At 41.7% G+C, this 14,968-nt stretch overlaps 1 protein-coding gene across 4 annotated transcripts in view; it reads left to right on the plus strand.

Annotated features, from left to right (window-relative positions):
* Positions 1-14,968, plus strand: part of PARD3 (par-3 family cell polarity regulator) — a 550,835-nt gene that overhangs the window by 181,544 nt on the left and 354,323 nt on the right. For all 4 annotated transcript variants that reach the window (XM_081834189.1, XM_081834186.1, XM_081834187.1 and 1 more), the window contains one exon: positions 11,753-11,933. In XM_081834189.1, the coding sequence (XP_081690315.1) occupies positions 11,753-11,933 (181 nt within the window). The remainder of the gene's footprint in view (positions 1-11,752; positions 11,934-14,968) is intronic.

A 14,968-nucleotide genomic window follows, 5' to 3' on the forward strand; every position in this document is an offset into this window, starting at 1 on the left:
GCCATGGGGAAGAATGGAGATTATGACCTTGTTGATATTTTCTATCTATCTATATATATATAAGATAACTGATAGGGTTCCTTTCAGGTCCTAATATTCTGAATGTCCTCCAAAGTGTGCTGATACTCACAAATACCATTAGTTCTTTATTTTTCCTGTCTCTCAGTAATGCTACCAGGGATTCCTCTTTCCACATCCTTCGCCGTGCTCAGGATAAGAGAGCTATCCTCCATCAGTGATGGATGTGTACATGACCAGGGTTCCCAAAGCTGTTCTCGTCTCCCATCAAATGCTGTTAGTTCAACGTGGCTGCTTCCTCTGATGTAGTCTTAGAGAAATTCATGCTGTGAGACTGCAATTCTATTTTATTTATTTTTAGTTTCAAGGTGGTTGTAAAATTTCTTCTGTCTCACAGCAAAGAATGTTAGGATCTTGATTCATTTATATCAACAGGAAGCTTGTGACAATTTAATAAAGATCCCAGGATGAGTAAAAGAAGTTAGGTTTTATGGCACATTTTCTCTTGGGAAGAGAAATTGAGCAGGACTTAAAGAGAGAGAATATTGAATGGGGAGCAGAGCAAGGGGGAAATGTTTGCTTTCCTTTTAATCTGTTTGCTTACCTGAGAATGGGGCAGTGGGGGATTAAAAACAAAAAACAAATGCATAGTTAGGAGACAATATGATGTCCTCAGTTTAAGAAATGCATTGCTTTTGGGTAACAATGGATTGCACAAGGAGAGATATCTTAGCCCTTGAAAGAATATGCCTGTTTCTCTAGAGTGGAATACATTATGGAATGTTATCTAAACTTGATGATAGCAAATGTCTACTTGCCTTAATTCACTGTGTGTATATAATATAAGAAAGCACAATGCTGTTAAATGCCACTCTATTCATCAGAACGTTCACTTAATTGTATACTTTAGATTTGTATAGTTTTGCCCTTTTTGTTTTTCTAAAATAGAATGCCTTTTAGTTGAATATGCAAACATTCCATTCTGTTTATCTAAACGTTTTACCCCACTTTTCGGAAAGCAAGGTAGAATAAGCATTGAAGATCAATATAAACCCACTCATCTAGAAACACAAAGAGCAGAGTAAAATAGCAGTCTGAGCTTCCCCACAGCATAAAACTTTTAAACGGCTTCAGCAGACCAGGGAGCTGGCAAAATGTGAAGATTTTCTGGTTTAAGTTAGGTTTACCGGTTTCACAGGCACCCGCTGAATTATCCTCCTACTAAAATCTACCCATTGCTTTCACTGCATGCATTTCATCTGGTGCTTAAGTCTGTCAGACAGCACTTAATTAGACTTGGCAATAATGTACTGGTGGTTTGGCATTGATTTTTATCCCCAAATGGTGCTACCAAGTTCAGCAAGATGGTGATCCAAAAACAGCAGCCAAGGGCCTTACCATCGGGTGATGGAATTGAGCCAGTGTGGTTCCATGTACAGTGGTCAAGTGTGGTGTCAGAGAACCCCAGTGAGCATTGACTGACACGCTCTTAGCATCCGTTAAATAGTGGATAGAAAGGATAGGCACAAGGTTTTACTGGCCTAAAATGCTGAACATGCTCTCTTCACGGGGAGGGATTATCTTCTACGTCTGTGTGCTTACCACCCCATGAATCATTTATTCAGCAACAGTTGGGACCTTTATGTCCCTATTTGATCATTGAGATCACCTGCGGGATTGCTGGGCTATTGCCCCAGGCTGGTGAGGCTCATTTGACATTGACATGAGACTGAGCCATTAGTGTCATTACCCTAGTCCTGTGGAACACTTTTCTATGCCACTAGGCTTATGCTGTTAGTTAAGAATAAACATTTTATTTAATAGTTTTCTGTAATTTTAAGTATTTGCGTCATTTTTATTGTGTGATAATAGCTATTGTAGATTGCTTGGAGTTTTATTAAAAAATGAAATTGTGGTGTACAGGCATTTTTAAAATAAATAAATAGCAGTCAAATAATCACATAATGTTTCATAATTTGTTTCTTAATGTGGGTAAATTTGAGTTAGCATGTTAGGAGGACATGGCTTCAGTTCCATCTCTCTGTGTGTTTTGGTTCTCTTATTGGAGCCATTTCTCCATGTCCATTGCCTTACTGGTCCCAGGTTCTGCTGTGCTTTTACATCTTTCTGGGGAGAGAGAATGGAGTAATCTTTCAGAAAAGGTCTTCGCAGGCAGGTTGACAAGGGCCAACACAATGTAACGCAACAAGTATTTTGCTGCTCTTGTACACTAAATAATTTCCCGAGTGTCTCAGTTTTAGATGACGTGGAGTCATTGTTCGCATAAACTATGGATCCCAGTGGTGAGTGGGGCTAGAGGCAAAAGGTGGCTGCAGACATGACTTTTATGTTTCTGTAGTCAGTAACATAACAGCTATAGGTTTCTAAATATACACAGTTGAACATAAGAGCCTGTTGGATTTAGTCCAGCATCCTGTTCTCCCAGTGGCCAGCTCCCAGCCTGTGGAAAACCCCAAAGCAGGGCCTGAGTGCAACAGCACTCTCCCCACTCAGATTCCCAGCATTGAGCTTTCAGACACAAGCTGCTTCCAACACCCCTCTCCATGATTTATCCTGGGAAGGACCTATTGTTGCCAGGTAAAAGCACTTGACGAGGGTATGGAGCAGGGGCAGTGAAGGCTGTGATTGTGGACAGAAGTGTGGTTTGAGGAGAATCCTGGGGCCTGAATAGAAAGGCTCAAGTGGGAGCAAGTTTAGCCCCAGTCCTGAGGTTCTTCACCTGTGGTACATAGGAGTGCAGTTTCAAATCAGTGGGAGCTTTGAGTAGACATATGTAGAATTGCACTGTAATGTGCTCTTTGTAAGCATGCATTCTCAGAAGTAAGTCCCATTAGGAGTTCAGAGAGTCTTACTCTTTAGTAAGAAATTTTAGTATTAGATGCTTTAGGGTGGGCATACAAATCACATCACATTTTTCTGCCACTGGCATTTCCTTCTTGCCCTAAAACTCGATGCTCCTGTTAACAGTATTTTACAAGTATTCCTGTTTGTTTCAAGCATCCCATTACAACAACCCTGTTTGGTCCCCCCACCCTTTTTGAAATTTGGATAATTTCGTTAAGCTGGTTGCAGCTTTATAGTATTGCTAACCTACTTTTACTCTAACCCCAAAGTGTCAAAACATTACTTTAAAAGCAGAGCATTCTGTCGGTATCTCATCACTTGAATAAGGCTTATTCTTTTCTTTTCCTGGAGGGTATACAAAAATATGACTTCTCAAGGTGATTTTCACTGGAATTGATTTTTTTTTATATATAAGGAAAGGTTGTGCTGTCGGCACTGGTAAGTAACAGCTGAGATGTAGAAGATCAAAGTGGAAGCTGGAAATAAGAAATGTTAATTTTCAGGGAATGGGCGGCCAGTGAATAATACTTCAGGTAGGCAAGCTACTTGGAGAATAGAGAGAAGACCAGAGGCAATTTACGATAATGGGTGTAGTACAAATCAAGGAAGCTTTGCCTACCAATCTTTATGGGATGGATTGTAATTGGATGGGCAAACTTCATATGAGTAGTGTCAGAATGTGGAAGAAATCAAGTTTGATACATTGGCTTCTGATCTTTTCAGTGTTCCCTCCCCTCCAGTCTTGATAAAATGAGGCCTGACTTGTTCACAAATTGCTTAGTATTGCTATTTGACACAACAGCTTTTCTCTACCAGTGAATTTGGAGAATGAATTAATCAAAGGACTGTCATTGCCAAATCATGACCTACAGATGATACTTGCATCTTCAGCAACTGTGTGTTATATGGAGGTATTCAGCAGATAGTGCATCTTCTAAGCCCTACAGTGTAAAAAATCTCCACACACCCCAAATTATTTGTTCTCCATTAAAAGATACGAATTGTGCCTTTTGTTTTCTGTTTCTCCACAACCAGTCAATACCAGTGACCAACCTGCCATGTAGCTAATGTAATGAAGACACTTCTTAAGTGTGTGCAGCAGTAACAATGACTGGGCCTGGCTTTGCCATCTCCCGTAGATGCTGTTGCCTAGTTTTGTTGCTATAGGGGAGCCATCCCCAATCTTGGGTCCCTGGATGTTGTTGGACCACAACTGCCATCGTCTCTTTTCATTAACCATGCTAACTGGGGTGATGGGAGTTGTAGTCCAATGACATTTGAAGATCCAAGGTTAGTGAATGGTACTGCAGGTGAAGATCTGTCACTCTTTGTTATAGTCTTTTGTCACTACAGTGGTACTTTGGGTTACAGATGCTTCAGGTTACAGACGCTTCAGGTTACAGACTGCTAACCCAGAAATAGTACCTCAGGTTATGAACTTTGCTTCAGGATAAGAACAGAAATTGCACGCCTGCGGCCTGAGGCCCTATTAGCTAAAGTGGTACCTCAAGTTAAGAACAGTTTCCGGTTAAGAACGGACCTCCAGAACAAATTAAGTTCTTAACCCGAGGTACCACTGTACCTCCTGGTTCTTTGAGTCAAAAGGCTTGCACTTTTAAAGTGATGAAGTCATCTTTTGCATTGCTTGTGAACCAGTGAGGCCATTTGTGTTGTGTGGTTTTAGGTTATCCGCATGTATTTTGTATGCACGTGGTCCATTTTTTAAAAGCATAATTATGATGTGTGCACATGCATGCATTTCTATAAGGAAATGAGGTCTGAATATGAAGGTGGAGATTTGCACCAGCCTGATTCCTTTTTTCCATATTCTGCATAAACAATGTCTGAAAAATATGCATGTGCACATAACATAACATAACATAACATAACATAACATAACATAACATAACATAACAAAAAGTATTTAAAACAGGGCAACCCCAATTTAAATAATGGATAACCTCAGGTACATACCTATGTATTCTCAAACACGCCAAAACTTTGGTGAGTATTTTAACAAAAATCACAATCGCTGTAAATATGCACATCTTTCAGCACCAGGAAATCATAAACAGCACCTGGAAATCTGAACTAAAGTTCTAAAAACCATGAAGATATTCTGCAAAAGACAGCCCTGTCTGTCACACTCTTTAGCTTAGGAACTTAACTTCTCCTCTCTAGGCCAAACTAGAGCTGGCCTGATTGCTTTTTCAAGCAGAAATAGCTTGTGTTTGGGTAAGGGAGCCAGGAACTGAGCCAGATTAGGAATGTGATGTATGTGTAGACTTTAAACCAGAAACGGGGAACCTGTAGCCTTCCAGTTGTTGGACTTCAACTGCCATGAGCCCCAGACAGCATGACCAGTGGCCAGGGGTGATGGGATTTTGTAGTCCAGCAGCACCTGAAAGGCCACAGGTTTCCCACCCTTGCTTTTCATCTTTGCCATAGTACCCAATCAGAAACGATTTTTCAAAATGTCATGTTTTCATGCCCCTGGAAGTTTTCCTTCTTGTATTGCAAATATGTGCTAGTGGTGGGGTGGTGAAATCATATAATATTTTGTTAAAACAGAGGAAAGAAAACCATGGTAGAAAACTTTACTACAGTACTTGGTGAAGTGATTGTCTGGTAGGGCCTTTAGGATGTTGTTGTTGTTGGCTGAAATACCCCCCTCCACACTTCATCCCTGTACTTTTCACACCCACCCATCCCCATAAGCACATAGGCAGTGGCTGGGAGATTCCAAAACTCCCAAAGTACATAAGAAGGAAATGCAAGGTACTTCTCCTTTGGCCACCCTCTGTGTTTCTCTCTCTTGACTAAACTGGCCCCTAATTGAAGTACACTTGGGTGATATTGATTTCAGCTAGACTGAAGTAATATGGTTTCTCCTAGACCTAAGCACACATACTATGTTATTGCGTTTGAATCCAATCTTCCATTTCAGGGCTCAAAGCAACATGTCAGAACTTGAATAGTACAAGCAGGTCTAACATTGCAGTTTCTAGGCATTAGCTCACGGTAATAAGAGCTCCTTGGAGATTTCTGTGATTATAAAAGTTGGCTTCACTGTGTTATCTTCCTTGACATTAAGATACAACTCTCTCTGGGAAACTCTTGCCAAGTATTTCGTTGTTGCCAAGTTAATTAACCAGGAGAATCCCCACTAGTTTCCCATCCCTACAGCAGAACTTTCCAAATGGTGGGCTGGGACCTACCAGTGAGTTGTGGGAACTTCCTGGGTGTGTTTTCAGGCTAGCAGCAGAAGATGGGGGCATTGTAGGATAGATATATGTGGAAATATATTGCACCTGGCCCTGTTGACAGCAATAATACAGTTTGAATGGATTAATTTTATTCTCAGCCTAGATCAGTTACTGCCTGAATCTGAGACAGAAGCAAAAATAGATTATTATCTGTTTTAATTTTTGTGTGTATATGAATCGACTTCTTTAGTTGTCTTTATTAATTACTGTCTTTCTTTCTCTCTCTCTCTCTCTCTCACACACACAAACACTGTTCAGGTAATATGTGTTGCTGTATATACTGTATTATGGGTGCACTGTCACCACAGTTTTGGTGTAGAATTATATTTTAAATAACCCAGTTTCCATGGGGAAGGCCATTGCTTATTTCTCAGGGTCCAGTTGATCACCATAAGACCTTCAGGTCAGATAAAGCCTGCTCTTTAGTGCTCAATCAAAGCAAATGTTGATTTGGGTTTTCTGCAGATTGACCTTTGCTCTGATTGAGTGCTAAAGAGTGGGTTTTTCATGGGGAAAATTCTGGACCAAAAAATGGGCACCTGGGCATGGAGCTTTAAAGTGCAAACCTAGAAAGAGGAGAGGAGAGATAAGTGTGGATAAGCCCTATGGCTTGAAGTAGCAGCTCAACTAAAGGTTACTACTTGACCTCACACAATACAACTTTCCCAACTGGCAAGCTGATTGAAAGAAACATGAGAGTTTCTTCTTTCCGCATTTGCCCCCACAAGAAGTGATGGTCATGTGTTGAATCATTATGGGATTTAGGGCTGTGCCAGCTACCCTTGCTCCCAACATCATGATGGCATCCATGGTGTCCTTCTAGATTCAGGTAGGTAGCCGTGTTGGTCTGACACAGTAGAAATATATAAAAAAAATTAAAAAATTGTCCAGGAGCACCTCAGAGACCAACTAAGTTTGATACGAAAGCTCATACCAAGAACAAACTTAGTTGGTCTCTAAGGTGCCACTAGACATTTTAATTCCCCCCCCCCCCATATATTTCTATGGTGTCCTTCTGACATTGATCAGAAATACCTGCAGCAAGAAAGCCTTCACATATACAGGAGTCTGTAGATGTTCATGCCAAGCATTTAGATGTCAGGAGGAAGGCTAGCCAGCACAGTGGTTCAGTGCATGAAAATTACTTCTGAAGAGGGTTGACATTTGTGGGTTGACATTTTGTAGTTCTATAGTTACTGAATCCTTATACTGTTGCAGCAGTTCTAAAGAGTTACATTCCGTTCTAATAACTTGTTTATCAATTTTAAGAATGTGGAAAATACAGCATTTCCTCCTTTGGTTATGCAGCAATAACAAGAACACATTTAAGGAGCTTCCATGATGATACAATTAAGCTGCAGTTACAGGAATCCATCAATCAAGCTGTAGTTACAGGAATCTATGTTTTTATTGCAGTTTTTCATTGTGCCTGGATGCAGATAGTCTGATCTCATACAAGGGTAGGAGTATCTCTCTTGAGAGTCGGTTAATGAAGTGATATTGGAGACACACACTGTCAGGCAGTATTAAAATACTGCCATAGGATATTTGATAGCTCTTGTCATGTTCTGAGATGCTCCATACCTTTTCGCACAAGCATTACTACTACTTGCTTGTTAATGTTACTGGTATATATGCAAATTACCATTGTTTGTATGCAAGAAGAAGATTGTCCCTTCACTCTTGCCTAGAGATGCAAAGACCTGGAGAAAAACTGCTAATGATGTTGATACAAGCAGTTCTTAGAACTTTGAATTAGTATATTGCTTTTAAATGTTGCTGCACATCGCCAGGTATTTCAAGATTCAGTCAACCATCTGGCATGAGTGAAGAATAGATTGGAAGAGATTTGCTAGCCAACACAGCCAGGCTTCTTAGCCTGCAGCAAAAGTCCTTTCGCTAAACCATATTTTCACAATACATTTCTTAGGACTAGCCAACATGCTCTGAACCAACAGTTCTGACTCCTCCTGGCTTGCAGTGATACTGACTACCTCCACTTAAGAAGTTTCAAACTTTAAAACACAGCCAGCTCATTTATTTTTTGTCTGGCAGTACACAGAGATGTAGTTAGAAACAAGTAATTATGGACAAAAATTAGGATTTTCCCACTAGAGTGATTAACCCATGATGGGGTTAGGAAATTGACTTTCCCAGGCAGATTCAGATTATCTGAGTGTAAGAGACATTGATTCTGATTAGAGAAATTAACCTGAGTTTTGATAGTATTTTCAAAGCAATACTACTGGGATGGAGTGGGATATCTCGTATTTTTCCATCTATAAGACCCCCCCATGTATAAGATGCCCCCTATTTTTGGGGACTCTGATTTAAGAAAATGGGGGGAGATGTATCTATGTATAAGATGCCCCAATTTATTTATTTTTTACTTTTTTGGGGGGGAAAACCTAATCTTATACACGGAAAAATACAGTAAGTGAAAAAAGTGTAGGTTCACATAGATAGTTTTTCCTCTATTTATTACGACATTTGCACTCTTGTGCTTCCTCCTCAGCTGAGTTTACATGGGATGGCTGTCTTACACTTAAGTAGGTGTGATTGACTGACTGACTGATTGATTGATTCATATATATATATATATATATATATATATATATATGCTTTCGTAGATTTTCTACGAAAATCTTTTCCAACACATGAAAGAAACAGGACACGAAATTAATTTTGCAGATTCCAAATTGCTCTTTAACACGGAACATCACCACAAGAGAATAATCATGGAAGCCATCGAGATAGAGAAACACCCTCACAACATGAACAAGCGTGACGACACATCCCGCTTGCCAGACATCTGGAAATTAGCCCTCCCCACAAAAACTGACACCAGATCCAGAGGCACACAGAACGCCAACACCAATCAACCACACCAGACCCAAACCCAGACCCTCTCCACAGATGAATTACAGACACCATCCAGTAGCCAATCCATGGTGGCACCTCCGGATGCTGCACCCCCCTGCAATCCCTACACAGATCTGGCTGACACAAGCCACAAAACCACAGCTCGCCCCTATACACGAAGCCAAGCCAGAGCACAACTAAGTACAGTACAGCCATCTTCTCAGGAAAACTCTTCACAAAGTTCAAGAGGTCAAGACACAAAGACTTTAACAACTAATCCACACCTAATGACCCACCTAAGTGGTACTCAGGATATCACTCAAGAAATCACTCAAGATATCTCTCAAGTAATTAAGGAACAAAAGAAGAAAAGGCACACTAGCCTGGGAACTTCCTCTCTGCCCAGAACATTGGAGGCTATACACCACACCCCCTCAACAGTATTTATAGGAACTCAAACACTGAGATCCTGCTCTGTTCCAGTAACAAGAAGCCGAAAGCACCAGCCTGAAGATGACGAGTGAGACCTCGTCGAAACGTCGCCTAGACACCCCAACTTTTACACGGGAAGACACCCGAGGACACCAAAACCTGCATATATATATATATATATATATATATATATATATATATATATGCAGGTTTTGGTGTCCTCGGGTGTCTTCCCGTGTAAAAGTTACACGGGTTACATATATATATATATATATATATATATATATATGCAGGTTTTGGTGTCCTCGGGTGTCTTCCCGTGTAAAAGTTGGGGTGTCTAGGCGACGTTTCGACGAGGTCTCACTCGTCATCTTCAGGCTGGTGCTTTCGGCTTCTTGTTACTGGAACAGAGCAGGATCTCAGTGTTTGAGTTCCTATAAATACTGTAGAGGGGGTGTGGTGTATAGCCTCCAATGTTCTGGGCAGAGAGGAAGTTCCCAGGCTAGTGTGCCTTTTCTTCTTTTGTTCCTTAATTACTTGAGAGATATCTTGAGTGATTTCTTGAGTGATATCCTGAGTACCACTTAGGTGGGTCATTAGGTGTGGATTAGTTGTTAAAGTCTTTGTGTCTTGACCTCTTGAACTTTGTGAAGAGTTTTCCTGAGAAGATGGCTGTACTGTACTTAGTTGTGCTCTGGCTTGGCTTCGTGTATATGTATATATATGTATATGTCATTTTTTGGATAAGCAGGCTTATTTCCAATACAAAAGTGCACATGTTGGTGCTATGAGTTAATTGCACTTCAGCAGGCTCTGGTGGCATAACTGACCCTTATAGTTGGTTGGGGAAGCTCTGCCTTCCTAGCCCTCTGGGAAATGATAGAACTCAGGAAGCCATGTGAAACCTCTTTGGCAACGTCAGGTGGAGGTCCAGCACAATAAAAGGTCAGAGATGCTCCAGGTTGCTTATTCATTGGAAAAATGGTAGAAATCACGATTTCTTCATGCTAATAAGCTAACTCTTTGCTACTAAAAAGTGCAGTTTCTTACCAAATATAACTCAGTATCCGAAGTTGTTGCTGTACTAATGCTAAGGTCTATGTGCCCTTGTTTTTTCTCCTACCTTTGCTGTTTCAAAGGTTTGGGGCAATTTGGAATGGTTTATGATATAGCAGGGGTGGGGGCAACCATACATATGCATGCATTGAAGTAACGTGTTTGGGGGGAGAGGTCTTTATTCCCAGCCATGGCTTTCCATCACACAAAGCACTTTATTTGTTTTTATTTATTGATTTACTTCTATTTATTTCATTTTATTCTATTGCCTATAGAAAAAAATCCCCCTGCGTAGTAAAGTAAGTTTTGGGTGTTTGTTATGAATGAAACTATTACCTCAGAGTATAACCCCCCTCAAAGTTCTGTGTTTTTTAAAAATAAAAAGAATAAAAAGGGAGGGGTGGAGGAGAATTCAGGTTTTCTAGAGCTTCTCAGTTTTACATCTTTATTCTTGCCATCTCCCATGCACTTCTATTTCAGCTGTCATATTAATCACCTGGCATTTGGGAGAAATGGGACCAATTTATTTGCTTTAAAAGGGTTTGCTGTATGATCTTTGGCAAGATGTTTAAGCCTCCTTATGTCTGTCTTCTGTTTGAGATCTCTGGGTTAAGTCACATTCCTACCTTGCAGGTCTGCTGTGATAATAGCGTAATCAATTGTTGTAACTCATTTAAGATGAGAGGGTACAGAAATGTTCCCTCAGTATTTAAATGATGAAGTCAACCTCCCCCTTTCTTCTTTTCTGTGCTAGAAAATGGAAGTTACTTATTTTTAAGATGATAACATTCTTTTTTAAACAGTCTCTGCCACGGGTTGTACTTTCAGACTCCTTTAATTGTGCACTTAATGGGTGCTGCTGCTCTTAAGGATTTTCCCCACCCTGTGGGTTGCTGTAAAAATTTTAATTAACAACTATTCAGGCAATGGCACCTCCTAAGGCATGAGCTTTGTAGTGGCTAACCTTGACTCTGGAGCAAACCATGGGAGTGGAAGGTGTTGACGCAATATCTAAGTGGTGTGGGAACAACTTTAGTAGTTGCAGCAGGAACTTCCAATACGCATCTAAGTGAACAGATTCTTCCATTTGGGCTGTGATCTAGGTGGCATGCTAGCACACCCCTTGATGTGTGTGCTTGCACTTATTGGTCCAAGTAGGGGAAACTGCCACCTGTGTTTTGTGTAGCTGCTCTTCTGATGCTGCCGTTTAGTATAATTCCTCTTCTCACCGTTGGCCCTTTTGTTATTCACAGCTTGTAGCTGTATTCGATGAGCAAGACCCACACCATGGAGGAGATGGCACCAGTGCCAGCTCCACTGGCACCCAGAGCCCCGAGATCTTTGGCAGTGAACTGGGCACCACTGCTGTGTCAGCCTTCCAGCCTTACCAAGCAACAAGTGAAATTGAGGTCACGCCTTCAGTCCTTCGCACAAGTGAGTAAAGGTTCCCGGTGCCTCGGCACATTTCATCTTCATTTACTGGGATGCCAACTTCTGTTACCCTCTCATGCTGCTGGGAATATGATTCATTATGTGTCTTTATCAGAAGCTGATTAAAGTTCAGAAAAGGGGTAAATGGTTGAGGCAGGCAAGTAAATAAGCTTCTGCCTTTTTGGTTTTTAATACAGTGCTTATGAGCTGCTTTAAACACTCATAAACATATGTGTGTGTGTGTGTCTCTGTTGCATCCCCAATTCCTAAGTAGCCGAGCATGAAAACTTGTAGCAGTTTCCAGATTGTAGTTTCCAGAGTGGCAGGATTGACCTAGCAAGTGAAGATAAAAAAGATGAAAAAATGAAAAATTGGTCTATAGTACGTGCTTTGAGTTGCAAGAGACTATGAATATCATGGAGGTTGCTTGCATCACCTGGCAGTTAAACATAACCCAATGGCACAGTGAGTTAAATGCCTTTCTAACCCTTTCAAATAAAAAAAAAGACCAAGGAGTTGTCTTCACATCTCAAGATCTGTATATGTCAAATTCAGGGTGAAAATAAGGACACGTTGCAATAGATATCACATTTAAAGTTATTTCCCTACTCTTATTTCACGCAGTACAACTTAGTGCTTGTTCTGATGTCATGTCACAGTGCATTTGTTTGCCCATGCTACCAATCATTGTAGAGCAGGGACAGGGAAACTCACAGTATCTTTGTGTCAGGACATGGGGTTTCCTGTTGGAGGAGGTGGCAAAGGAGGCCAAGAAATAAATATGGGCTCCTAATTTTGGTAGCATTCTGTTTCTTGTCTCCTGGTCCTCATCCTCCCCCATAATCTGGAATAAGCCTTCAGAAGATTTAGAAAATAGGCCTAGAATATCGCTACATTGCTGGACTACTTAAACACTGGTTCATGGATACGTTTCACTTAGTTGTCAGAAACCTAAGGTTGCAAGGATGAGCTGAGACTGAACTTTATTGCTTGATAAGCTTGTCAACTGAGGAGTGTTGCCAACATATCATCTAGATCAACTTCCTCCAACTTACTCTCCATATGCTTTTGATTACAACAGCTCAGACTGGGGCTGATGGAAGTTGTAGTCCAAAACAACTAGACAGCACTGCGTTCAGAGAAGGTTGATCTAAGGCAGGCATGGCCAAACATGGCCCTGCAGCTGTTTTGGGACTACAATTCCCATCATCCCTGACCTGTTAGCTAGGGATAATGGAAGTTGTAGTCCAAAACAGCTGGAGGGCCAAGTTTAGCCATGCCTGATCTAAGGGAAGGGTTTATCATCTTTCTTGTAGCTTGACTCTACCTTGATTAAACAAATGGTTTGCTGTTCCCCAAGAGTTAAGTGAGGCTCAAATAAAAACTAATGAAATGGAGAATCCACACACACTTCAAAAATGTCATCGGACAGATGAGTGGGAAAGGTAACAGCAGACGCATGGTATGCTTCAATATTTCCAAAGGAATTCCAGGGATACAGCACTTCCCCTCCCTCCCCTCCCAAACTATATTGCAATACAAAACACTACAAAAGTTTCCTTTCTCCATTGACTTTCCTAAGTGTTATCATTCAGGAAATAAAACTGCTCATGTTACATTTATTACAACATGAGAGGAAGAAACTTGTTCACCTCTTAGTCAACTCAAAATGCTAAGAAATTCTTACTGAATCACACCAAAGTCCATTTAGTTTATCATTCTATTTCTGGCAGTGATGAAATAGATACCTCTATAACAGCCTTCCACAAGCATGGCTAGTAATTGGGAATGATGATGGGAACTGTAGTCCACAACATCTTGTTGGGGAAGGCTGTTGCGTGGCAAGGCCCCCAAACCAGCCTCTCGTTAGAATAAAATTCACACTGACACAGGATTTTGGTTTAAGGTTATTGGGCAAATTTTAGGCCACAACTTTATTGATTACAGAAATGTGAGTGGTATTGGCTTAGGCATTGGCAAAGGACTATATCGGACTCCTGCCCCCTTTGCAGGAAGTCAGTAAGGGTAAACCACCCAAATAATAATAATAATAATAATAATAATAATAATAATTTATTATTTGTACCCCGCCCATCTGGCTGGGTTTCCCCAGCCACTCTGGGCGGCTTCCAACAGAGATAAAAAATACACTAAAATGTCACATATTAAAAACTTCCCTGAACAGGGCTGCCTTCAGATGTCTTCTGAATGTCAGGTAGTTGTCCATCGCCTTGACATCCGATGGGAGGGCATTCCACAGGGCGGGCGCCACCACCGAGAAGGCCCTCTGCCTGGTTCCCTGCAACTTGGCCTCTCGCAGTGAGGGAACCGCCAGAAGGCCCTCGGAGCTGGACCTCAGTGTCCGGGCAGAACGATGGGGGAGGAGACGCTCCTTCAGATATACTGGACCGAGGCCATTTAGGGCTTTAAAGGTCTAAGAGGAAGCTACATCGGGGGAACCTGCCTGTAGCTTTCCTCAGTGTCCCCAGAGGCCTGGCATGGCCCTAGTCCCTCAAGCAGACTTTGGACAGGATCCAGGCCCTGGATTCCTTTAACGGAATACCCTTGGTCAATGGAGGGGCAGGCGATGGCTGACCTCCTCTCCCACACAAATCAATGAGCCAATGCCCAACCGCCAAACCTTACAAAGTTGTGACGATTGCTAAGAGGTAGGCGAAAACCAAGTGGCCAGTGCCAATATGCCAAATGGAAAAATTTCTACCTGGCCTCTGTCCCAAGACAGGCGACCAACCACAGTCCAAAGCAAGGCCAGAGGACATCTAAAATAAAGGGTGGGTGGGCAGGTGTTCGGCAGTGTGAAGCAGGTGCCTGACACATGTCATGCTGCCACTTTTATATCCCCCCACGATCACCCCACACAAAAGTGATTGGCCAGGAAGCTGGGGTGATTGTGGTGCCACCCTGGCATGACAGCATTGCTCCGCCCATGCCGGGGGGGAGGAACCGGCCTGGGGGCCTGCCTGCAACCAGGACCATCCTTAAAGATGATCTCACCTCTAAAATTGTACGAAGGGGGC

This window comes from Podarcis erhardii (assembly GCF_964252035.2).
Source record: "Podarcis erhardii genome assembly, chromosome: 12".
Lineage (NCBI taxonomy): Eukaryota > Metazoa > Chordata > Lepidosauria > Squamata > Lacertidae > Podarcis > Podarcis erhardii.